The sequence below is a fragment of the Natator depressus genome, chromosome 3, assembly GCF_965152275.1.
Source record: "Natator depressus isolate rNatDep1 chromosome 3, rNatDep2.hap1, whole genome shotgun sequence".
Lineage (NCBI taxonomy): Eukaryota > Metazoa > Chordata > Testudines > Cheloniidae > Natator > Natator depressus.
In genome coordinates, this window is record NC_134236.1 from 134,530,636 (window position 1) to 134,556,987 (window position 26,352).

At 40.8% G+C, this 26,352-nt stretch overlaps 1 protein-coding gene across 1 annotated transcript in view; it reads right to left on the reverse strand.

Annotated features, from left to right (window-relative positions):
• LYST (lysosomal trafficking regulator) overlaps nucleotides 1-26,352 on the reverse strand; it is a 141,193-nt gene that overhangs the window by 109,096 nt on the left and 5,745 nt on the right. The window contains exons 2-5 of the mRNA XM_074948886.1: nucleotides 17,138-17,226; nucleotides 12,585-12,783; nucleotides 6,394-6,484; nucleotides 1,895-3,989 (exon numbers count right to left, since the gene is read on the reverse strand). Of these exons, the coding sequence (XP_074804987.1) occupies nucleotides 1,895-3,989; nucleotides 6,394-6,484; nucleotides 12,585-12,776 (2,378 nt within the window). The 5' untranslated portion in view covers nucleotides 12,777-12,783; nucleotides 17,138-17,226. The remainder of the gene's footprint in view (nucleotides 1-1,894; nucleotides 3,990-6,393; nucleotides 6,485-12,584; nucleotides 12,784-17,137; nucleotides 17,227-26,352) is intronic.

Consider the following 26,352-nt stretch of genomic DNA (forward strand, 5'->3'; position numbering starts at 1 on the left):
CTATTATAATGCACTTCATGTGGATTGGAAGAACATGCTGGTTAGGGCCACAAGAGTGTTTTAATTAACCTCTTCAGTTAAGTTTGCTCCAGAAGGTTTGGCACTTGCCTTTATGCTATACTTGTGCCTAAGCCTCTGATGCTCTTTTTAAAAAACAAACAAACAATCATTTAGAATTATCTAACATGTTAAATGAACAATTTTGAAATTTGTCATTGTCCCTCTTACTTCTGTTACACACTGGAAAGCACAAATTCCCTCTGAATATAACAATTTTGGAACATTATGTAACCACAGTTAGCAAGGATATTTGTTTGAATATGGACACAAACAAATGTACTTTTAATTTTATCTGAAATATTTTACATGCAGGTTTTTGAGTCTGATGTTTTAAAATAATGTCATACTGTACACAAAATATTACTGATTACGCACGGAGGAAAAAAGCACTCTTTCATGTATTAACCCAAACTCTACTTATTTTAATTTCTAGGAGTATCTATTCACCCTCCACACAAAAAATTATTAGTTCATACAAATCCTAACCCAAAGTCTCTGTAACCCTTTTAGGTATTTACATATTTCTGTAACAGCAAACCCCTAGCTTCCTTCCCCTTCCCCCTCCCCAAACCAAGAATACTTACTTAGTTGTAGAAGTGGGTTACAGAGTTTAAAGACATTTTATAATCTTATTTATCTAAACCACTTCCAAAATACGTACATCCCTACAAAGGGGAAGTGCCCAAAAATGGACGCAGCACTCCAGCTGTTCTCATTTTGACCTGCACAATCATTTGTCTTTTTGATTATAGTAATCATTTGATGAAATCTATGCCCTTTACTGCAATTGAACAATGTGTTCCAAAAGTCACACTACTAACTTAAATACTCATGTCCTTTCCACTGCCCATTTTTTACCAGGGGCTGCCTTAGATAACTTAGTGACTCTAGTCTTCACTTTCCCCTCCTCAATCTTTCAATATTCACAAAGATTGTTTTCTAACAAGCTTATAAATTTCTATGCTAACCAGAATAGCTAGATTTTGTCACTATCAGTTTTCTCGAGATGTTATAAGTTTGGTTCTATTATGCATCCAGAGCAGTCTGTCTTTATAACAGTCACTTCACATGATAGATTGAAATTTTCAGGGTTGCAACTGGGCCACACAGACCACAGTCCCTTGCAGGAAGGGAAGAATACATCCTTGTTTGTGCTTTTAGCACATACCATACTTCAAGGGTAAAAAAACGCTCTCGATTTTTCTAGAATCTTCCCCTTATACTTCATGTTTTGCAAGTGCTGCGATTGTTTAACTTTTAAAAAAAAATAAAGTGAAGGTTTTCTATAATAAGAGATTAAAAACAAAAAAGAGTAAAGCAACAAGGAAGCAGTTCCTTGTCATTTTGGAATTATAAGAAATCCTACCTCAAGCCTCAAATATAGTTAGTTTGTTAGAATTATGGATGTACTAATAATTCTATGAATGCAGTTGCAATGGTAGAAGTTAGACGTAATTCTATGCAGTCTAATTCCTTCACAAAAAAGGCACATGAACCTATTCAACATGCCCAACTAACTTTTGCTTGAGGAATAAGAAGTGCAGAATAGGTTTGTATATCGCATTCTGTATAAAGATTTTACACATTTTAGTTTTGTAGTGTAGATACTCTCATCCCAGATCTGAGGCCTTCTGGGGTTTATGAACCTATTGAAAAAAGTTGGATAATAAAGGTCTCAATCCTAATTATTTACATGGTCCCCATCACCTTCATTTCCAAGTGTGTGCTGCTACCCAACCTCAAATTTATTACGTATTAATCAGTGATTAATGTACAAACATTTCTGTAATTTACGGCTACAGTTTTCCCATTAATAAATAAAAAATTAACAAACCTGGATTTAAATAATGCAGGTAGTGTCTGTAAATAAATTTGAAGTACCTCCTGGGGCAAACATCGGCTATGACAGCTGCATACTTGATTGCATGCTGCAGTTATACCGAGCTGTTGAGAATGATGAGCTAACTCAACCCCTCTCTGGAGCACTGGGTTATATATATAGTTGTATAACTTCCACTGAACCACCACATTGCCCTTTTGGATTAAATGGCAAATGTGGCTTGCTATCTGCACACTGCGTTGTCTGTCTTCTTCAAAAGCAAAGTCCTGGTAAGCCTCCAAAGCATCCCACTTCAACAACATGTCTTCAGATCCTCTACTAGGCAAAATCCCTTGAAACCTATAAGAGGGACATGAAAAATTTGATGCGAGACCAATATCAGTCGAGTTGCTTTGCAGGGTATCTTCTAGCTCAGCAAGCTGGTCACAGTCAATAGTACAAATATTGCAGGCTGCCTGTACAATTTTTTGAGACACTTCAGTTCCTCCCAGTTGATCCAATATAAACTTGCTAAGGATGCTCAATATGTGCTGTTGAAAGTTTTTTAACACTGGTAACTTGGAAGCTCGAAGTAATGGAGTAATCACAGACTTTGGGTCCATACAACAACATATTCCTACATTATGTACACCTGATAGAATCTGAGCACAGGTGCTGCTCAAAGAAACTTGCTGCAGCAAGTAGAAGCACTGATGAGCACAAACAGCAATGCAACAGCAGCGTTCAGGATAATGAACGTCTCCATGTACTACCTCCTCAAAGGGGTTTCTGGAAACCTGGTTTTTAAAAGCAGAAACTGGAAGCCCCGAGAGATCTCTGTGGTGATGCATGAAGTGAGAATACTCACATCGTCTATGCCTCTTTCTTGTACACATTGACTGATGAAGCTGTTCTGATTTCACTTTTTTGATAGTGCTGATTATTTTCATAATGCTGTTGATTAGGGCTTTTAGATGTTCTGAGGCTTCGGTAGTTATTTCCTCATCCCTTGCGACCAGCCATTCCATTTGAAGCACTGTCATTTCCAATAGTTTGAATCCCTGGTGTTGTATAAATTCGTGAACGAGATCTATAGCTTGACTAAAATAAAATGGATTGGAAGCTGCACTCTGAAGACAACAGATCAGAATCTGCAAAACCCCTTCTAGAAGCTCAGGTAAAAGGAGGGCTCTGTGGCGATACTTGGAAAACACAAAGTTATCTTGAACCTCCTGTAGTGTTTTCTTTTGTCTTGGAGCAAAAGGATCAGACTGCTTTTCCAAACAAGTTTTAATTTTTAAAGCTGCTCCAAGTAAGTCTGTTAGATTTTTTCTCAAGTTGTCAGGCATAGTTTCAGCATTGGTAATATCTATGGACAAAAGGTGCAGCACTGTTCTAAAGAGCATCCTTTGAACCAGAGCCACAGGTTCTTCTGTCCAGCCTGCAGAAACCACTTCACTTTCTGCTTCACTACTCACATTGCAACAGTCTCCAAATCCTGACAAGAATTCTGTTAAGGTGGGCACTACAGTGGCTGCAAGTGCAGAATTGTGATTCAAGGTAATATCAAATTTACACACTTTTTCTAACAATGACAACAAGACATGGCACAAGTCAAATGGAGAATTGTCCATGCTGCTGACAATTGCTGCCGCAGCTGACTCATTTATAACCTCAGATTTTGACTCTTGTGCTGGAACGATCTGTGTTGAATTTTCTAGACTCATGGGATCGGTATTAAAACTTCGCACTACTTCTGCCAGTGGGGAATCACCTGTTCTTGCAAGGTAGTCGTCCCTAGGTGGGTATGTTACAAAAGGCTGTAGGATTTGAGACCGTCTGTGTTTAATCATTATGGTAGTCTTGTCGTCTGAATTGCCTTCTGAATCCGAAGTGGATAACTGAGATTTTCTTGCATCCCTCACAGAATACCGATGGGTGATTTTGCGCTGACGCCTAGTTTTTCGAGATGAAGAATTTAATTTTACAGGAGTCTGAAAGGATGGATGAACTATTCCTTCTGAACTTAGTTTTTCCCGTGTAGATCTCAAATAACTTGAATGTGTCTCTTTGGGCAGGCATATGTCAACTGTGAAGGGTAGCTTAAAATCTGTTGAAAGAAAAATCAGCATATACATTACACTTCAAAGTAACATGATCAAACTTGTATTAAATACATTTGGAGCACTTTATAACTTGAACATACATATCTTCATGATACATATTTGGTTAGTGTCTCCGAAGGTTTCCCACGGGACATTCTTTGCTTTTATTCATTCTTTAAACACCTCCAGGATAATTAAACAAAAAACATCACAAAATGGCTATTTACAATTCAGATTCAGCAATCTGATTTTCTTATTCTCAAAACAGGGACCCACCAGTTTCAGTTTCTTCCTATTAATAATCAAAATCTGGACTTTGAAATTTCTCCATTTTCTCATTGAACAGCAGCAGCACTTCATTTCCCTTGCCTAGATCAACACAGACTAGGTTTTTGAGACAGAAAAAATTATATTTAGCAAAATGTGGTTTAGAAACCCCTCTTACCTGTTAAAAATCCCCTACTTTAAAGAAGCACACTGACATGCTTGGCTCTGGCTATATCAGAATACAACACAACCAAAATATTAAAACTGACAAAGAGCTACTTAACAAGCTTTTACCTTTTACTGCGCTAACAAGTTGAATACGATTGCTTTTACAAGAAAGTAATTTGTTCAAATAAAAACCTAATGAAAGAATAAGCACTTAACATACACCACTATACCTAGTCACACCATTGTACAAAATTGTTTAATTGCACAACACCCATGTGAGCTATTATAAAGCTTATCCTCAAACAAAGAGGGATAAGGCACACACAAGAAAGAAATTCACCCAATGCAAAACAGCAAATCAGTGGCTAAGCTGATGTGAGAACTCAGTGCTACCCGACTCCCAACCCTGTTAAGAGAATATAGTGCATGGTTCTCTTTAACAAAGATTCCAGAAAATGCTTGGTAATGGAAAAACTAAAAAAAGTGTGTATTTATAACAATGCAAAACTTGGTGAACTAAGCATCTTAATTTAAACTTCTTTCACTCCTACACAAATAATTCCTAAAAAAATATTCTGAATAAAAAAACATATTACAGCTATTAAAGTTGACTTTCAAGGATCCTAATTCCAGTAGTTTTACCAATATGTGCCAAAGTTATTTTTTTTAATGGGGGGGAGAAGAGGGGGAAAATATCTGACACCCTTAATGCACTGAATACCCCCAATAGTGAGGCCAAAAGTGACACCCAAGCATATAATGTATATTGCTAACAAAAATTTGAGAACATCTAATGACAGCCTATTTGCTTTCTGCTTGTACCATGGATATGAAATGTAAGACTGCTCAGGGGTTTATGTAGGATTTGAGGATCATTATTAAGGGGTGACATAGGCATTTTTAGTAGCCTGTATGCCTGGACTCAAATTATATCCAATAGCTAGAAACAGACATGTCTCTACATAGGATGTCTCTACATAAGGAACTTACATACCCATTTTTCAGCAGTGATGCAGCTGCACTGGTGCTACCAATGTATAACTACTGTAGACCAGTTGCAGAGATTTTTACCCCCTACTTAGGAGCTCTGCAGATGAGATGAGAGGGTAGCAAAAAAAGCCTGTCCCTGGGTCGATGATAGAATTTAAACCATTCATAGCATCAGTGCAGCTGCACCATTGTTTAAAACCAGGTAAGAAGTTCTTGCTGATCCTCATTCTTTATAAAAAGGCACAATTCTAGTGCTTGAGAAAGACCCTTATAATCAATTGCCAAAAAAAAAAAAAAGTATACTTCATGCAGTCAACGGGAAAGACCAACTGGAAAGAATGAAATCTTATTGAAAAAGAGAAAGGGGAAAGGGGAAAAAAAGAGAAAGGGGAAAAAAAATTATACAGAAATGCAGCCCAATAGCTCCTGATGAGAGAAATGTTTCTTGAAGTTTACCACGCTAGTAATGCTAGCTAGGGATTCATCTGGGAAATGACAAAAATATTTTATACACTGTACACGAACAGGTTTGAGACATTAATTTTTAAGTGATACATTGTTTTAAACTAATCCTGATAAAGTCACTAATTTATCACACGTCCACAAGCAGGCTTGTAGTTGAGTCAGTCAAGCTGAAAATTAAACTGGGCTTAGCTGCCCCAAGACGGGCAGTAAATTACACATACAGTAGACTTGCTTTATAAGTATGGTGAATCTACACATGGTAATAAGACTTAGATAAACAAAGGACTTAAAATATAGAGGAATGTGGTGACAACTCTATGTAAGATACTTTAGTCTTCCCTCTATCGGTAGAAAGTATACAGAACTCAAAAAAAGGAAGTCGCCAGTCTGAAATGTAAGACTCATTGCCTGATAAAATTCCTTATTACGTATGGTTTTGAATCCATCATTTTTAAGTCACATTATTACAATACATAATTTTTGCTATGATTCTGATAGTGTAGTATGATGAAAACATACTTATCGCTTTTTCTTCTTGGACAGGTATTTTCCACACCAATGGTAGAAGTGACAGGAGGAGAGTTAGAAGTTCTTCTCGACATGTCAGCTCCTGGATTGGAAACAAAGTATTTTTAAAACTTCATGTTTTGTACTTTTACAGAAATAGCTGGACTTTTCCATCTGCCATAGATGCCCTAATGTAAATTTTGTTAAGAATTAAACACTCAGTTCCCTGCATCCCGAAAAGCTACACTAGAGAAATAACTAATCTATGCAGAAAAATTGTTCTGACCATAAACCACAGCCAATCAGAAAGCATTGCAAATATTTAGCACATCTTTGCAATTGAGTCAATAAATGTCAAAGTTATCCAAACCTTTCTTGTTGAAAGACTTCCTCACCCAAGGGAGGAAAAAAACATTAAGTGAAAATTAAAAGCAATTTTCACAACATTGAAAGTGAAAATTGTTGATCTGAAGGGAGGCCATAAGAAACAGAACTGTGGATGCAAGACATGCTTTTTTTTTTTTTTTTTAAATTAAATAGCATCTGTATTGCCTTCCCACATTTAAAAAAAATGTCCTTCTTTTGAGGCTGTAAGTTACCTATTAAAGGAAGACGTTATCTGCAACAAGGCACAATGGGAGAATGGAATTCTGCGGAGGGGAAAAAAAGTTTATATTCCTGTAATTTTGTCTCTCTGAAATTGTCATTCCTACCGAGATTCTGGAACTCTCAACACAAAGAATTTTGAGCAAAGGGCAGCAGGAAACAGGATAGAGCAGGGGTGGGCAAACTTTCGCCCGAGGGCCACATCTGGGTGGGGAAATTGCTTGCAGGGCCATGAATGTAGGGCTCAGGCAGGGGGTTGGGGTGCAGGAGGGAGTGTGGGATGTGGGAGGGGGTGCAGTGTGCAGAAAGGGGCTCAGGGCAAGGGGCTGGGGCAGAGGAGGGGTATGGGGTGTACAAGGGGGCTAGAGTGCAGGAGGGGGTTCCACATTCCCGGCCAATGGAAGCTTCGAGGGAGGTACCCACAGGGAAGGGCAGCGCATGGAGTTCTCTGCACCCTGTCCCCCCGAGGCTGCAGGGACGTGGTGCCGGTCGCTCCCCGGAGCGGCGCGGGGCCCTTGGCGCCACGGAGGTGGCAATCTCGCAGGCCGGATCCAAAGCCCTAAGGGGCCAGATCTGGCCCCCGGGCTGTAGTTTTCCCACCCCGGGATAGAGCATGAACAAAACTCCTCACTGGCCTTCATACACCACACTCTGCCAGGGTCAATACTCCTTAAGAGCGGAGGATTTTCCACTAGTCTCCACACTAAGGAACTAAGCCCCCAAGACTGGAGTTTTAGCAGATGCTCTTCCCTGAAGAAACAGTTTTTCAGAAGCCTCAAGAAGCTGTGAAATCAGCTTGCAAACATGTTATATTGTTCTTGGGAGCCAGGTAGATGATTATATTTATTTATAAATCAAATAAGTAAAAAATACCATCTAGCTCTTATATAGCACTAATCATCCATAGATCTCAAAGGAGTTTACAAACAAATAGTGGTCAGTATCATTTTATAGTGAGAGAAACTGAGGCACGGAGACTAATTTGCTGTGGTGGCAGCACCAAGGTTTCCGAGTCTTCTTCTCATAACTGTGGGACTTGGAAGAGCTCCATCCCCTTGTGCCGAGCAAGTGGAGGGAGCATCCAGTCTCTTGGATTTAGAGGAAGATGTAGCCCCATGCTTATGGGAGTGCTTCTGAAGGTTCCAACTAGGCCCCACCATGGGGTCAGCTCTGGCACCAGAGTCAGACGTTGTAGTAGGAGGTGCATGCCTCACTGAACCAGGCTGATGTTTGAGAGGGTTCTCCAGCCTCGGTCTGAGTGCCGTCTCATGCCATCTCCATGAGAAATTTGAAGCTCAGCCTTCCAGCTTCTGCTGGAGAAGGATTGACAATTGCTACATCTAGCGCAACGTGAGCTTCTCCCAGGCAGTAGAGGTAGCATTGATGGCCATCACTGACCAAGAAGGATTGTGGGCAGGAGGCACAGATTTTGAAGCCCAGGATGCTGGGCACAGTCTGGCGACTGCCTAAGAAACTGGGGGAGGGTGCATCAGGTGAACTCACAATTCTATTCTAAAAAACTACTAAAACTAGGAAAGATAAACTAATAAAACTGTAGATAAAACTGGTTATTAAATTACAGCTGTGATCTTGTCAAAGTTCAGAGACTAGGATATTGAACATTCCAACCTGGACAAGTGGCAGTGAGAAAGAACTGGAAACGTGGTCTGTTCACCCTGCCCTTTATTGCCTTGGATGGAAGCACAATGCAAGTCAGGGCACATGCACGGACCAACGGATACTACTTTCAAGTTCTCCGACTCCAGGCACATGGTGTGCATGCGTAACCCTCAATGGAATACAATAGGGTTATTGAAAGAAGAACTCTACCTCTTTTGCACAAGTTAACATTGCTGTTATGTAATACATGGATATTTAAGTCAGTTCTTATGGTCCTGGAAGCTTGTCTCCAGAGACAGGAGAATGAACCTCTGTCTCCTGAGTGCCTATTAAAAGGTAAAAATATATATTGCTAACAGAGTTTCTCCTGGAAAGGAATGAACAATAGCTTTCAGCCCAACGTGAGCAGGACAAGTAGGTCTGTGTAATCAATTCAAGATAGCTACTTTTCCAGATGCATTTATTTATGCAGGAACTTTACACAGTGTAACCTCTTGATTTCAGTGGAAATTTTAAAGAGGGACCTGCAGCACCATTGGTAAAGTATACAGTTAACTGCAAGCTACAGTGAATGTTTTTCCCCGTTACTTTGAAATCACATGTCTCAGCTACACCTTTGAAATGTTCCCCATTTATGCATATGTAGAATGATATCTTTTAATTACATGATCAGATACTACTTTTCCCCCAGGACTTCTGCCTCATTCAGCGCACAAGATAAACACATGGCACAGAATTATGGTTGCATGGAAAACCATAAAATTGGTATTTATTAACTTTCAAAGGCTTCACTTTGCAACCTAAAAGCTAATATAGTTTGTGTCTGTAACTAAATGCATTAAACACCACTCCTAATATGGAACCAGGCATATAAATTTTAGTGGTGGTTCCATTCAGGTCATTACAGCCTCTTCCGCTTGTTCCAGTTCTCTGTCACCCACTTCTCCTATGCCCAGGTCTACTTCCTCCCTTGGGCTGCTTTTTGCCACTTCCTTCTCCCTGACCAATGGGAAACTGCATAATAAGAAAAGGAAAGCGTACCTGTCAAGACTATTTCTTTTGTTCTTCCTTCCCCACCTCAATTGTTCTCTTGTTCCCCATAACAAAGACCAAGAGATTCCTAAAGATGTTCTTACAAAAAAGTTGCCACCTATACTGCTTAATACAGTGAAACAGGCAGGTAGTATTATCACTAGAATCAATGGCGCGAAAGGTAGGAATGAAGGCTTGGTCTACACTGAAAAGTTATATCTGCATAGTTACATCAGTCAGAGATGTGACAAAACACCAACTGACAGTTAGGTCAACAAAACCTTCATTGTGGACGCAGCTATGTCCAAAAAACAGTGCTTCCTGTCAACGTAGTAACATCTTTCAGGGAGATAACGTTCCTACATGGGTAGAAAAACTTTATTAATGCAGGCCAAATCTCTACACTAGAGGGCAATGCCAGCATAGCTCTATCGGTACAGTCTCCACAGCATAACCTCTTCCTCCTGCAGTTCTCCTGACCAGTCTTCCACTGAATTTATTTTATCCTTGTTTTCTACTTATCTACAAAATGAAACCTTCAAGCACTTTTAGCACATTTCATTTTGCAATGAATCAGTACAAGAGAGAAATAAATGAAAATTTGCAATGTGCCAAAAATGCAGTGGCCTGCTATTAGGTACATCAGGTTTAGGGAAAAAAAACCCAAACATTCCTATATTATATTTTTATATATTTATAAATATATAATAGAGCCCAACTCACCCCCAAACAATAAGACTAGACAATCATACACAGTTGTTATAATGTGTTCCTCAAAGCACTATATAAACGTTAATAGCTGCCCACTTAACAGCTTTTACAAGTGTCAGTTAAAAATTATGTTAACTGACCGGCATCAAAATCTCTCTCTCCTAGGCTTCCATCAGTTAAATATGAAGTTCTGATGACAAAAAACAAAAACAAAAAACCCAAAACCTGTCTCTTATCCACAGATACAATATAAACAGAAAGTAATACAGTTAAATCCACTCTAGACCTGGAGTGCAAAACTAACCCACAGAAGATATTAATTAGAACCTACTGTGCATCAAATTATATGAGGAAGGTTGGCATGAACACAAATAGTATCAATATTCTACAATACTGTGGTTTCAACATGTTCTCAGGATTAGAATTAGGATAATGACGAGACTCTGAATCCCAAGATAATTATTTTTACAGGTTTAAATTCCATAAATAGCATTAACGAAGAGCTACAAAATTTGAGTGGGAAATTTACTGTTCTCCCTGGTACTTACAAATCTTTAAAGATTCATAAAGTCCTTACACAAATCTGTAGGTGCCATCATCTACAAAAACATTTGGGATCCACAGAGACTGCAAAAGTGCATTTGTAATGTCAGTCCTAAAATTCTACACCTTTGAGCCAGTGCACTGCAAGGAACTAGTTCTAGAATTGTCTGAATTTCTATTAAATGCGAATGAATACTCAAAAGTTGAAACAATGCAGTTGTAAACAGGATAACTTATAAAACAAATAACTTAATGAGACCATGAAACTTCATCTGGACCATATTAGGTAGGTAATAACTGCATCTTAGTTTATCAGAGAGCCAATGTAATATTAAGAGTTGTGTTTTGCAGACAGCAGTACCACCTGCTTTTATGGAGATTCTGTTTGCCTTGTTTATTAAAATGTGTACTTTGTAGGGAAGATTTCTGGGTTGCTGGATTAGCTGATGTTGACATTATTTAGAAACAAAGAGAAGAGCTGAAGACTATAGTATTATTGTTTAAACTGGAGACCGCTATCAGAATAGATTAGAAATGTGATTATGGAAAAGAAGTGCACACAAACAAAAAAAGGAACTATTAGTTTAAAGACTTCACTATCATCTTGAATTTAATAGGCTTTTTAAAATTCCAATTTCTGTTTAAGTACACTATGGCTTGTACATTTAAAAGGCATTTCAAAAAATACTAAATTTTTTCGCTCCGTGTTGATGTTATAGGGGTTTTTTTAGCAAGGGATAAATTGACTAAAAATGGGAAAACGCAAAGGGCTGGCAAATGAGCAAAGTGAACAAACTGAGAAAAAACATCATCAGCGTGAGCTAACTTTTCAGTTAAGAACAATGCTTTAGATTTCCGTAAGAGAGTCTGGTTGAATGGGAGAACCTGGGGGAAAACCCAGAGATGCCATGTGAAATAGGAGATCACATTCTAGGGTGTTGGTGACACAGTGTGCATGGATATTGAACAGGAATGGCAAAAAATTTTACACAAAAGCTTTTTTGGGGGGGGAGGGGGGAGGAGACAGGACGACAGAAAATCGGGTTTTTGACAACATGATACTTAATTGTAAGTGTCTGCTTTCCTCCCCCCCCCCTTGGGCTTTCAGTTGAGGGAAAGTCAAAATTCTCTGCTAAAAATTGAGTGAAAAAAAAGAGTTTGTTGATTTTGCTGACATTTTATATAGGAAAAAAACCCAACATTTTCCAACAAGCTCTAGTATTTTAGCCTCTGAACAGTGGCGAGGAGATTTCCAATACTGCACTGTATAGCATCTCTAGAAGTGGGTGTCTCTCTCGTTTAGGCCTGCATCCCAACTACCAATTCTAGTCCCAGTACTGCAGTCTGATCTTTTAGCACAGACCCCGGAAGACCATCATGCTAGTGGAACACTAGCTGTTTCAAAGGAGCATGCATTTACCTATTTGGAAAACTGCTACTATTAAACAAAATAAAAAAAGTTTATGGTCTTTCACACTTCCTTTTTAATCATGTTCACACAATACCATGCAAAATAAGAAAACCCAGAGAAGAAAGTACAAAATCTCAAAGGGAAAATACAAACAAAAAAGCTTATCAAAGAGGCACATCCTGCCACAAACATATTTTCTTCAAAAACACAACAGCAGAAGTGCAAACTGCTGTAATGCAAATATAATCTACAAGTTACTCAAAACTATGAAAACTATTACCTGATCTATGTTGGAATTGAGCGTGGTAAGCAAAGTAAAACCACGACCCTGAACAAGGTATTGTCCAAGTGCTGCCATGTGAGTTTCCTCCTCTTCCTCCTCCCTGGCCTCAGCCCTCTGGACAACAGCATTGCAGAGACGATTGACATCTATCAAAAATTCACGTGCCAGTGAATTACTGGCACTGCTCATGTCTGAGCTGCAAATACAAAAGAAAAAAACAGAGAAGTATCAAAGAGTATCCTTTTAAAAGTTTACAATTCTCAAGATTTTGAACGGCACATGAAGTCTATAGGACTGAACAAGTTTAAAAAAAATTATTTCTATAAGTTTAAAAAAAAAAAAAAGTGTGGCTTCAGCTATTTTCACCCTCCATGAACTACACTAAACGTAAGTTAGTCACGGATATCCACCATCTGTAAATTTGAAGCATTTCTGTTTCTCATCCAGATCATGAGATATTTTCATATACTCATGATTGCTTTTATATTTTCTAACTATTAACATGCAACACTCATTTACACAATATCTATTAAATGAACTTCCACAAAGCAAAGTTCCCCTTGTGAATGTATAAAAGGAAATTAATGGCTTAATTCCAGTTTTCTAGTAACCTAGAAGTAAGCTGTAATGCCCAGACTGCATATTTACCAGCAGCTAAAACTTAAAGGAAAATGACTAAGTCAGAGGAAAATCAGACATCCCATGATGCAGGATTTTTTAAAAAAAGTCTAAATAAACACTGTGAATTCAAACTAAATGCATCTTCTCACACTCTATAAAGTATGCATGCATACTGTATACGTAGGCTGGGACTTTTCAAAGAAGATTAAGAGAGCTAAATGCCCAAATCCTATTGAATTTCAATGGGATTTGGGCATCTAGCTCCCTCCTGTGGTTTTGAAAATCCCAGCACCACTGCGCAAGTGAGGCACAAGTACAGTAACTCCTCACTTAAAGTCATCCCAGTTAACCTTGTTTTGTTGCCGATTAATTAGGGAACATGCTCATTTAAAAGGTGTGCAATGCTCCCTTAGAACATTGTTTGGCAGCTGCCTGCTTTGTCCACTGCTTGCAGAAAGAGCAGCCCATTGCAGCTAGCTAATGGGTGCTTGGAATCAGGGTGGACTGGCAGCCCCCCAATCATCTTCCCGCTCCCCTGCGCTTAGGACAGAAGAACCCAATGCACCGCTACAGACTAGGGACCGAATGGCTAGGCAGCAGTTCTGCGGAAAAGGATGTAGGGGTGACAGTGGACGAGAAGCTGGATATGAGTCAGCAGCGTGCCCTTGTTGCCAAGAAGGCCAATGGCATTTTGGGATGTATAAGTAGGGGCATAGCCAGCAGATCGAGGGACATGATCGTCCCCCTCTATTCGACATTGGTGAGGCCTCATCTGGAGTACTGTGTCTAGTTTTGGGCCCCACACTACAAGAAGGATGTGGATAAATTGGAGAGAGTCCAGCGAAGGGCAACAAAAATGATTAGGGGTCTGGAACACATGACTTATGTGGAGAGGCTGAGGGAACTGGGATTGTTTAGTCTGCGGAAGAGAAGAATGAGGGGGGGATTTGATAGCTACTTTCAACTACCTGAGAGGTGGTTCCAGAGAGGATGGTTATAGACTATTCTCAGTGGTAGAAGAGGACAGGACAAGGAGTAATGGTCTCAAGTTGCAGTGGGGGAGGTTTAGGTTGGATATTAGGAAAAAAATTTTCACTAGGAGGGTGGTGAAACACTGGAATGCGTTACCTAGGGAGGTTTTAAGAAGTTTAAAGTCAGGCTTGACAAAGCCCTGGCTGGGATGATTTAATTGGGGATTGGTCCTGCTTTGAGCAGGGGGTTGGACTAGATGACCTCTTGAGGTCCCTTCCAACCCTGATATTCTATTATTCTATGATCCCCTAAGTTCCCTGTGCATAGCCGCCCAGCAGGCTATCAATTGCTGGCAGTTCAGCTGTCCCTCCCTGCACTGCCATGTCCTGCTCCTGCCCTCTGCTTTGGAGCTGCTCCCAGGAGCCTCCTGCTTGCTGGGGGGTGGGGGGGAGGGGAGAAGAGGAAGGGAGGCTCATGTCCGGGTGTCCCCGTCGCCTCTGCTCCTGCCCCCCGCTTACTCCTTCTCCATACAGAGCTGGGGGGGGGGGGGGGGGACGACACGACAGGGCTCAGGACTGAGGGAGATTGCTGGCCACAGCTGCCATCTCAACTTGCTGATCTACTTAAAAAGGCAGGTTTCAGAGTAGCAGCCGTGTTAGTCTGTATTCGCAAAAAGAAAAGGAGTACTTGTGGCACCTTAGAGACTAACCAATTTATTTGAGCATCCGATGAAGTGAGCTGTCGCTCACGAAAGCTTATGCTCAAATAAACTGGTTAGTCTCTAAGGTGCCACAAGTACTTTTTTTTTTTTTAAGGCAGTGTACTTAGAGTAGGGTCAGCGTACTTAAAGGGGCAATGTGCATCTCCTCCCCCGCCCCCCCACACATACGGTGTGTGTCTCTCTGTCTTCCATGCCATCTCCCCTCCTCCATTCATGATACCTTGTAGAGCGTGAGGCTACATTAACAACGTGTTAACCCTTGAGGGCTCAGCCAAATGCAAGATCATTTAGTAGTAAGGCATTCCCTGGGAAATATCCCACCCTCTAATTTCACCACCTCAACCAAGCTTCACAATCATCATTGCAGTGTATAGTATTAAATTGTTTGTTTAAAACTGTGTGTGAGTGAGAGAGAATAGTTTGTCTGGTGAAAAAAATTTCCCTGGATCCTAAACCTTCCCCCCCACCCCATTTACATGAACTCTTATGAGGGAAATTGGATTAGTTTAACATCGTTTTGCTTAAAGTTGCATTTTTCAGAAACATAACTACAACATTAAGCAAGGAGTTACTGTAAAGGGACTCCAGCATCTTTCCCAGGATAGAGCAGGCTTTACTTTCAAAATCAAACTTTTAAAAACCATAAGTAAATTAGATCAAAACAGAGATTTAAAACTAAAACATCTCAATTTCTAATAAAATTTAATATTAAGTTTTGGATCTACCGGGATGGACAGTGGTCCTTTTAATTAAACAAATGATTAAAATAAATATTCATTAATAACGCATGTTGCTCAAAATGTGATTCTACTTTGGAGAAGACTCAAATGCAGTAGAGCAAGATTACTTTCAATTCTTCACATTATATATGTCCAAACATTTGAATTTTACTTTAAAATAAATGCACACAGTGCACTGGATTTCAGTATTGGGACACTATTTAATATTTTTAAAAGCAAAAAATAAGAAAGAAGAAACATTTCTAGGTTATCTCCTCCCAACTACTCCAGTGGAATTATGAAGTTTCTTTTTCCTCTTGTAAATAATATTATGGTAATATTGTTAGTTGGCCAGTAACACACACTGGCAATTTGAAATGAACAGGAAGGGAAAATTATTTATGTTGTAACTTCTAGTATTACAGAAAGATCAAAAATTATCTATGCTACTGAAAAAGGCATAGTGAAAGTGGCATGAAACAGTGGTGGTGCAATAGAAAAATATTGGGTGCACTAGAATACACAAAAAGTGAAGAGCATAAATGCAGTATGACTCATTTCAGTTACTGGTAACGACTAAATATAAGAACCGAAAGTAAATTTAAAAATAGAGTTAAGATGTGAGATCAGTAAGAACAGGCCCAGGTGTGACTCCCTCCACACCAACAAATAGGAATAAGGATCTCGAGGACTGCTTAACTCCATTCTTTAAAATACTTGTATTAATGTTGCTGAAATGGAGGAAAAAACCCTGTGCAGTCATTATGTCAAATATGTATCTTAAAATAATTTTAAACACAAGCCTACAATAATTTTGGGTTTAAGAAGTTATGCGATACTCAAAACCTCATCATGTGAATGTTGTGATCACTACCTCTTCCACTGAAAGCTGTATTTTGCACAAGCACCTTTTCATTCATAGCAATAAAATTGTACACTTAAAGAGTATAGGTGTCTGTAACATCGGACATCCTAACACTAAGTGTTTGGTCATAGAGAAGTCTCTGGCCAAGACACAACTGGAACGAGGGGCTGGCAGGGTGGTTTACATACATATGAAAAAAATGTGGCATTCAGGTCCAATCATTGCAACTTATGGTGCAGGTAGGAGCTAGGAGCACTACAAAAGCTGAGCCTTCAGCCTTGTGCAGTGGAAGAGAGGAAGAAAAAGCATGCTTTGTGACCAGAAAAAGGCTAAGCATGACAAGAGATCTTTGGAAGGAAAATGAAATGAAGGATGTTAAGAGACTCAAGGAAAGGGAGAGAGAAAAATTCAAACAGAGATGAAAACAGAGACAAGAAACTCAGAAATGAACTCTTCCTTGTAAGAGATTTCAGACTCCCCTATTTGAAAAAGAGAAGTGAGGTAAGTGTTGTTTTTAAGTGTAGAGGCATCACTGATCTTAGCTGTTACCAATTATGACTCATGCAAATGCTACCAACGAAAATGCTATGCACACCTATGACGTAGAAATAAATATTTACGGTGTGTAATGTAAATGCTAACTGCTACTTACCAGGTTGTTTTTAAATACAGCTTTTAACACATTTCTTTTCTTTTTACAAGAGAAAAAGAGATAAAACTTTAAGTATTCCCAGAATTTATCTGTAAGACAAGAGAAATGTTTGTAAGTCACAATGTCTTTAAAAAAAAATATCTGTAATATGCTATTTTCTAATTCTGAAGTTAATAAAGTTTAAATGTAGTGTTTCATAAACTTATGAAATTGACCAATAAATCCTTCTCAAGTCTTTTTTGAGTGTCAGGATGGAGGATTGACTCTGGTAACAGGGAATAAAGATTACACAAGCTAATAACATAAAACAACATAAAAGCTACTGTAGTTCAAATATTTCAAGGCAAATTATTGACAAATGTTTTTCCACAGAAGTGATGCCAAAATTTTCAGATTGGCCATCATTTGCATGTATACACAGACTTTCTGAGCATTAACACCTGTGACTACAAGTGAGGAGCAAATATTAGAAGCCATGAATTATACAAACAAATGTAAATGCTTGAGAAGTGCATACACAGGTGTAAGGACTAACATAACTGAATGCAAAGATGGAGGACCCTTATTTGGGTGCGACCACAAAAACATATAATATCCAATATCTAAAGGCCTAAAAATGGGGGGAGGGGAGGGGAGAGAATTCATGAGTTTAGGAAAGAAACAGTAAATCAAAATCATTGCCAGGCTTACAATCATTATTACAATACAACTGACAAAGTGGGCAAGACCATATCCTAGGCGAGATCAAAGTAAGTGCTATGCTTAGCTAGGAAGAAGTATGCAGTATACAAAGATAAGATTGTCTTGGAGACATACAAAGATGGCTAGGAAAAAAAGGGATCCAACTTGTGACTCATATGGCAGACTAACTAGGACAACAAGCTTAGGAAAAAAGCTTGCGCAAAAACCAAGGACCAGAATGAAGCTCCAGGTGTTTCACATGACATATCTGACAGCCCTCTCATGCTTCCCTGTAGTCTAGTCAGGCTACAATGTTGACCTGCAGTAGTTTCTCCAGCTTCAGGCAGCTATCTACCCCATCACTAGTTCAGGCAGGGAGTGAAGCAAAGTAGGTGACTCTCACCTGTGAGTAAAAATCACACATGGAGATGCACAAATCTTGGCAGCTCTGGACATAACTATAATAAAACTCTCAAGAACTTGCAGGGTTGGGCCACACAGACACAGACAGTTATAAATCTTTAGAGAAAATATACTAAATCAGAACATTTAAAATAGCAGTTTGTCTGAAATAGCCATGAAGGAAAATTACTGTAGACAGAACTCCCTTTATGGCTCTTTGACAAAACATCAAAATTTAAAAAGAGCAGTTGTCAATCAACTGGAAAATGAAGTTCCTGATTATCAATATACTTTTCCCCCGTTTCTTTACAGTGTAAGAATTAAGGGGGGAAAAGGTTCTTCTGGTAGTACTTAAGTAACCTGAATCCCTCATTCTTTTCTAAATAAAAGGTATGCTTCAGAAGAGTAATTTAATGTTTTTAAATATCCCAAAACATGGTGGTCTTTGAGTGACTATCACATACAACATCTCCCATGCTTAAAATTAGGACAAATATTTTTTAAAATATAAAGGCCATGATGCCGATCATGTAGCCTCTACTATGATTCAGCTTGTCAAACTGTCAGCATTTGTTTCTTTTAACTTTTCCAAAGTGAACTTTTATCTTCATCAAATGTCAACTGCTCAGTTTTCTAAGGTAACATGAATCCTTACCAACCCTCCACAGATTTCAGCCTCATGTTTCATCTGAGTTGTATTTAGAATACTAGTTGTAGTTAGCGCTTATATACAGTAACACCTTTTGACTGAAGGTGCTTTAGAGCAATGGCTCTGTAAAGCAGACAGCAAGTATTCTACCAATTTAACTTAGGTAAATGACATATTTTCAAGGCTGTCCACTAATTTTGGGTGGACCATTTTAGTATCCTGTTCCATATGCAAAACCATATTCTTCTGAGGTGCCCAGCACTCACAACTCCAGTTGACACCACTGCGAGTACACGTTGTCAGCATCTCTTGGAAGAGGAAGCTGGGGGTAAAGAGTCAAGTGCAAGAAGTCTCAAGTTGAGCACTCAAACAATAAACATTTCTATAAATAAGAATTAGTTCATAAAAAAGAGAGGGCCTTTGCAAGCATCACTATTACATCAAATGTGTCCTGGAAAAAAACTTATCAAATATGATAGCTTAATTATAATGTAGGCTGTATGGAAAGCAATCTTTAGCATGTATTACATCTGTAATAGCAGCAAGGAGACCAGAGCAAAATAGCCAAGTAGTTTTCTGTAAAAATACCTTCTGCCGGTTTCTTATTGTTCAGTTTAGCAATATAAGCACTTGATAAGACATATGAAGTGCTTTAAAGATAAATAATGAATGATTTCTCACTGTGATACAGTACTAGCATGCATTGTATACAGCTAAAGCTATGAAAACATACACTTATATCGTACATTGTTAGACACCTTCTCTTCCTCTTGCTGACTATAGCATTGACACTGGTCTCTCACAGACTGACACCTGCTCTTATTCTGAAGTAGCAAGCAAGCAAACTAATATGATTAAGAAGAAGTAGGTCTAGAGGGCCAAGAAGCAGCCCTACAAACGTCCAACATCACTGAGGAACTCTATCAACATTGCTTGGGCTCTTGTTAAATGGGCCCACCATCTCTGTGGAGGTAAGGTCTGAGCAACCTCATAAACTGGTTAATGCAGGACATAAGAACAGCCATATTCAGTCAAACCAATGGTCCATCTGCAAAATTCTGCCAATTTTGTTGGCCAATAAATAAACATGGAGGCTCCAGCACGGCAGTGGGGAGCACAGGCCACTGGCTGCACAGAGATGGGAGATCACCCTGCATGCAGCCCCTCACCCTCCCGGGACACAGACTTGGCTGTGAGGCTGCAGCCAATCCTGACACAGCGTAAGGGCCAGGCCTGCCCCAGAGGGCCATGTCTGGGGCGGGTGTGTGGGGGGGTGCAGAGCCAGGAGTAGTTTCTGGAGATGTGTCTACCCTAGCTGCTCTCTGCATGGGAACTGAACTCCTTCCCCACTCCCAGCCCAGCTGGGACTAGCAACTGAACCCAGCACAGGGTATGAGCCACCACCAGATGGGGTGGGGCCTCGGGGGGGGGGGGAAAGAAGAGGAGGTTCTGAATAAGGGAGGAGTGAGGCTCAGCAGGGAGGTCTGGGGGAGGGGGCAGATGCATGAGGGTTGGGCAGATGGGTGGGGGGTGAGGGTCTGACCCAGCACCATCAGAGGTGTCTCCAGCCCTGCCTCCACCCAGTGATTTACCTCTATGCTGGCTGCTCCGGGTGCCCGAAATGACGCACCCGCACTGCTGAGGAGGGGCACATGACTGGTTTTGCGACTTCCTTTTGCTTCCTCATCAGAAAGTCATTTTTCTGCAGGGAAGCAAAGAAATCCACACGGGACATGAATGCTGTGTGCGTGCAGTGGCACAGAATTCTTCCAGCAGTAAATGAGGATCAGTTTGGCATGATCCAACTTCAGTTTGAGAATGGCTTATGGGATGATTGGGATCAGGGGAAAAGGCGTACATCAGAGCCAAACGCCAACTGAGGTGCAAGGCTTTGGTCAAGGAGCTGTGACTGAGACCCGCTTGACAGCAAAACTGACTGTTCTTCCTGTTGTCTCTTGTCCCAAAGAGATAGCTGGTTAGAAGGCCCCATTCTGCAAATATGGACTTCAGCACACTGGACTTCAGATATCACTTACTATTCTGTGAAAAGTTCCTGCCAACGTGATCAGCCAGGAGATTCTGAGCCCCAGATAAGTGAGTGGCTGTAGGAATAATGCTCTCCTTGATGCAGAACAGCCAAAATTTCCTCACCTCCTGACAGGGATGGTTGGAGCAAGCTCCTCCCTGCTTGCACACGCAGTATATTATGGTAGGGCTGTTGGTGAGCATGTGAACTGCAGAGTCCCTGATGTGATCCCAAAAGGCTCATCAGACATCATAAATGGCTTGAAGTTCCAGGGTGTTGATATGCAGGGAAGCTTCCTGTTTTGACCACAAGCCCTGAATTTTCAATGTCCTTGGATGCATTCCCCGGCCTACTGAGGAGGCATCAGTGACCTGGTTGGTGAGGAACAAGCAACTGGAAGGCCCTGGCATACATTATATTCAACTACCTACCATGGTAAGGAGTCCAGGATTGCTGGAAGCACTCAGACCAGCCTGTCCAACAAATGTCAACTCGGACGATAGACCAACTTCAGCCACATTTGAAGAGGACAAAGGCACAATCTCATATGCTGGATTATGTATGTGCATTCAGCCATAATGTCCAACAACCTGAGGCATATACGGACCATGGTTAAGATTGATACCGCAGAACCAGACATAGGCCATGAATTGTCATAGTTCATTCTGCAGAAGTGTTCTCAAACTCAGAATCTAGAAGGGCCCCAATAAACTCAATTCTTTGAGGCGGTACAAGTGTCAATTTTCTATCTAGACAAAGAGCATGCTATTCTCTGCTGGTGTTCCCTTACAGAAACTTTCAGTTACATGAGTACATATTTCTGAAACACCAATTATACTTTTTTCTAAATCAAAGACATCAGTCCTATGTATGTTTTAGTACTATGTGCCACTCTGTATGGGGCACAAAACCCATTTTCTGACTGACTCCTTGACTATGCAAGGTCCCTTTTTGGCAATTTTGTATGGCATAAGAATAAGTATTTACATCTGTATTTGTTAAAAACCTGAAGATACCAAGATAAACCTTAAAAGGACAGAATTATTTGAGAAACAGGAAAGTCCAAAACTGTGAAGTGATGTTATAGGCAAGTTTAATGGCTAAAAGTAAATCGCTAGAATTAATCACACTGAAGTGAAAACACTACTGTCTAAACATTTCAAACAACTTTGCACCATGCTAAGTTCCTTTTATGGTTTGTTATAGAATAAGGATGATCTTATGGTTAATACACTGGACTTAAACTCATGGTCTGTATAAATCATTGTTCGGACACAGACTTACTGTGTGACTTTGGACAAGTCACTTCATCTGTGAAACAAGACACAGATTAAGATATATTCCCTCATCTATTTAGAATGCAAGCTCTTAGTGTAGTGACTATCTCTCATGCAGCTGCAAAGGGCCAAGAACAATGGGATCACAATCTCAGTGGGGACCTCCAGGTGTTACTACACCACCACCACCACAAACACCACAACAGTGGATGTGGCTAACAGAAAAAACTTGTTCTTTGATGCACCAGACAAAAACAGTTTCTACTGGTAATATTTGTGCAGTCATATGGATCTCATTACCTTGAAGATTTTGCAAAACCTTTTATTTTATTTCAATTAAACTATTATAAGAATGATTGTGTCTTTCTTATAAATTGTTGATTTTACAGCAGGCATTGAATCTGGTGTCAGCATATCAGAGCAATGAGAAATCAGCTACTGTACTTGTATTTCTTGTGAAATGGTGTATCAGTATTGCTGTGGACTTACAGGACTGCACTACTTAACATGAAATAGACATCCGAAATGACAATGTCAACAAGCAGTGCTGCTTATGGAGTTATTTAGTCAGGCTTAATAGTCTGAATCAGAGAATGATGAAGTACTACCTATGAAATAAAGCTGGGAGGGTTAGTTAAGAGCATCTGTTTCTTGTAACTAACTACACAGTTTTTACTAAAAGGTAAAAGCTGTTGTCTTAAAGTGGAAGAATTATCTAGAGGACTGTACAAGTGTCTTATTGCATCTGACAGGCAATAACCAGCCTCTGGAAGGGCAGAATGAGCATCTCAAGAATCAATTTAAAAGAGCAATCTAGAGAGAGAGGAAAAACAGGAAGTAATGACAACTACTTACAAGCTGTCATAACCATACAGCTAAGGGTAGCCTAGAATTACTCCTTACCTGTATGGGGTTAAGAAACTCAAATAATCTGGTTGGCACCTGACCAAAAGGACCAATGGGGAAAAGATACTTTCAAATCGTGGGGGAGGGTGTGTGCGCACTCTTGGGAAGCAGAGAAGCATCAGGTCAGAAAACTCCTTCTCCTATAAACCATCCTAAAAGTCTCTCATATTACAAACATTGTAAGTAAAAGCCAGGCAAGGTGTGTTAGATTATCTTTTGTTCTGCTTGTGAATTTTTCCTTTGCTGGAGGGAGGTTTATTTGTTTTTTGTAACTTTGAAACTAAGCCCAGAGGAAGTTCTGTTGTGTTTCTGAATCTTTTGTTCCCCTGTAAAGTTATTTTCCATCCTGATTTTACAGAGGTGATTTTTTACCCTTTTTTTTTTTTTTTAAATAAAATCCTTCTTTTAAGAACCTGACTGATTTCTCTATTGTCCTAAGACCCAGGGGTTTGGGTCTGTGATCACTTTGTAACCAATTGGTTAGGATAGTATTCTCAAGCTTCCCCAGGAAAGGGGGTGTAAGGGCTTGGTGGGATATTTCGGGGGAATAGGAACTTCAAGTGGTCCTTTCCCTGATTCTTTGTTAAATCACTTGGTGGTGGCAGCGTACCCTCCAAGGACAAAGAATTTGTGCTTTGGGGAAGTTTTAACCTAAGCTGGTAGAAATAAGCTTAGGGGGGTCTTATGCAGGTCCCCACATCTGTACCCTAGAATTCAGAGTGGGGAGGGAACCCTGACACAAGCACACATTCAATATCTGTGTCTTGTCCATATTTGCTTTTTGGCAAATTTTAGTAAAAACAACAAGTACCCTTACGTTCAAAAGCATAACGGTTTTCTAGAGTATTCTTCATAAAGCCACCCAGGGCACTCAGCAGCAAATCAAACCTTTTCAATTTGGATATTTAAAAAAAAAATGAGAGATGCAGAGCAATCTATCGAACACAAACAGAAAAACAGATATGTTTCATGTATTCTGTAAGTAAATTCAGAGAGTGTAGGAAACCTGCCAGTTTCAACAAGCATCAGGATAAAACGGTTACTCACCTTCTCTGAGCCATTGTTCTTTGAGATGTGTTCATGTCCTTTCCAAGGCCCTGCTGACCTGAGCCCCCCTCAGTTCCTTTTTGCCTGGTACTCCTGACAGAGGGATAGGAGGGAGGGTATTGAAATGGACATGAACACCGCATCTTGAAGAACAGTTACAAGAAGGTAACCGTTTTTTCCATCGAGTGCTTGTTCATGTCAATTCTGATCAAATGAATCACAAGCCCAAGTTCAGGAGGCGCCACTGATTGGAGTACCGCTCTACCAAACGCCGTGTCATCTCTGGCCTGCTGGGTAATCGCATAATGTGCAGTGAAAGTGTGTATGGAGGACCATGTCGCTGCCCTGCATATTTCCTGGGTAGGAACCGGAGCCAGGAAAGCCGCTGAAGAGGCCTGTGCCCTGGTGGAGTGAGCAGTGATCGGAAGGGCCGGCACCCCTGCCAGGTTGTAGCACTCTCGAATGCAGGACATGATCCACAATGAAATTCGTTGAGAAGAGACCGGAAAACCCTTCATTCTGTCCACCACAGCCACAAATAGTTGAATGGACTTCCAGAATGGTTCTGTTCTTTTGATATAAAAGGCTAGAGTTCTGCGGACATCCAAAGAGTGAAGCCTCGGCTCTTTGCTGCTTGAGTGCAGCTTAGGATAGAACACTTGGACGAAGACGATGTCCTGGTTGACGTGAAACTGGGAGACAACCTTCGGGAGGAAAGCTGGATGTGGCCCGAGCTGAACTTCGTCCTTGTAGAACACTGTGCAAGGGAGCTCTGAGGTTAGGGCCTTGAGCTCAGACCCTCCTGGCTGAGGTTATTGCCACCAGAAACACCACCTCATACAAGAGGTAGAGCAGGGAGCACGTCGCTAGTGGTTCAAAAGGTGCTGTCAGTCTGGAAAGGACGAGGTTGAGGTCCCAGCCTGAGGTCCCATGCTGCCTGACTTGCAAGTATAGTCTGTCAAGACCTTTGAGGAAATGGCTGACCATAGGGTTGGTGAAGACTGACTGGCCCTCTAAGCCTGGATGGAAGGCAGAGATGGCAGCCAAGTGAACCCTTACTGATGACATGGACAGCCCCAGCTGCTTGAGATGGAGAAGATTGTGCCACCTATATTAGACTGAGGTGAGTGTCGGGGATGAACGATGCTGCGCCGACCAGATTGAAAATCTCTTCCGCTTGGTAAGGTAGGTATCCCTGGTGGAGGGCTTTCTACTGCCAAGGCAGACTTATCTAACCGGGTCCAAGCAAGACAGTTCTGTCAGGTTCAACCATGGAGCTTCCATGCTGTGAGGTGCAGTGACTCAAAGTTCAGGTGCTGGAGGCGACCATGATTCTGAGTTAGTTAAGTCTGGGCAGAGCGGAAGGTGACTGGAGCTTCCACGGACATTTCCAGGAGTAAGGTGTACCAATGCTGACGAGGCCAGGCTGGGGCGATCAATATCACTGAAGCTTGTTCCCTCCGAATCTTGAGGAGCACTTTGTGAACAAGAGGGATGGGCAGAAACATGTATAGGCAATAGCCTCCCCATGGGGAGGCTGAACATATCCGTGATGGAGCCCAGGCTGTGATTCAGGAAGGAGCAAAACTGCTGGTACTTCCTGTTGCATTGCAAACAAGTCTATCTGCGGAAAACCCCACTGATGGAAGATTGAGTTCACAACATCCAGGCGAAGGGACCACTTATGGCTGTGGAACAAACTGCTGAGATAGTCCGCCAAGTTGTTCTGTACTCCAGGGAGGTACGATACTTGCAGATGTATCAAATGCTCTGCACAAGTCCCACAGCATGAGGGCTTCCTGGCACAGCAGAGAGAAGTGTGCACCCCTGTTTGTTGACATAAAACATCGCTATGGTGTTGACCAGGAGATGTGCATCAGTTATGACAGACAAGCGGGCTTGGAAAGTCTGGCATGCAAGGCACACCGCCCTCAGCTCTCTGACATTGATGTGGACAGTGAGTTCCACAGAGGAGGCTGCGACCTGAAGTGCCTGTGCTGTGCAGTAGGGGGTGTATGCTCAGGGACTTGAGGGTGACCGTCAAGTCTTTTAAACTGTGCAGTTTCCTGTGTCTTTTCAGAGACTAGGGCCTGACCGTCGAAGGGTAGGTCCTAAATGGTCTGTTGGACTTTGTGAAGGAGTCCAGAGACCTGAAGCCAAGAGGACCTTCTCATTGCCACCCCCGTAGCCATGGTTCGGGCAGCCGCGTCAGCACCTTTAAGATCCA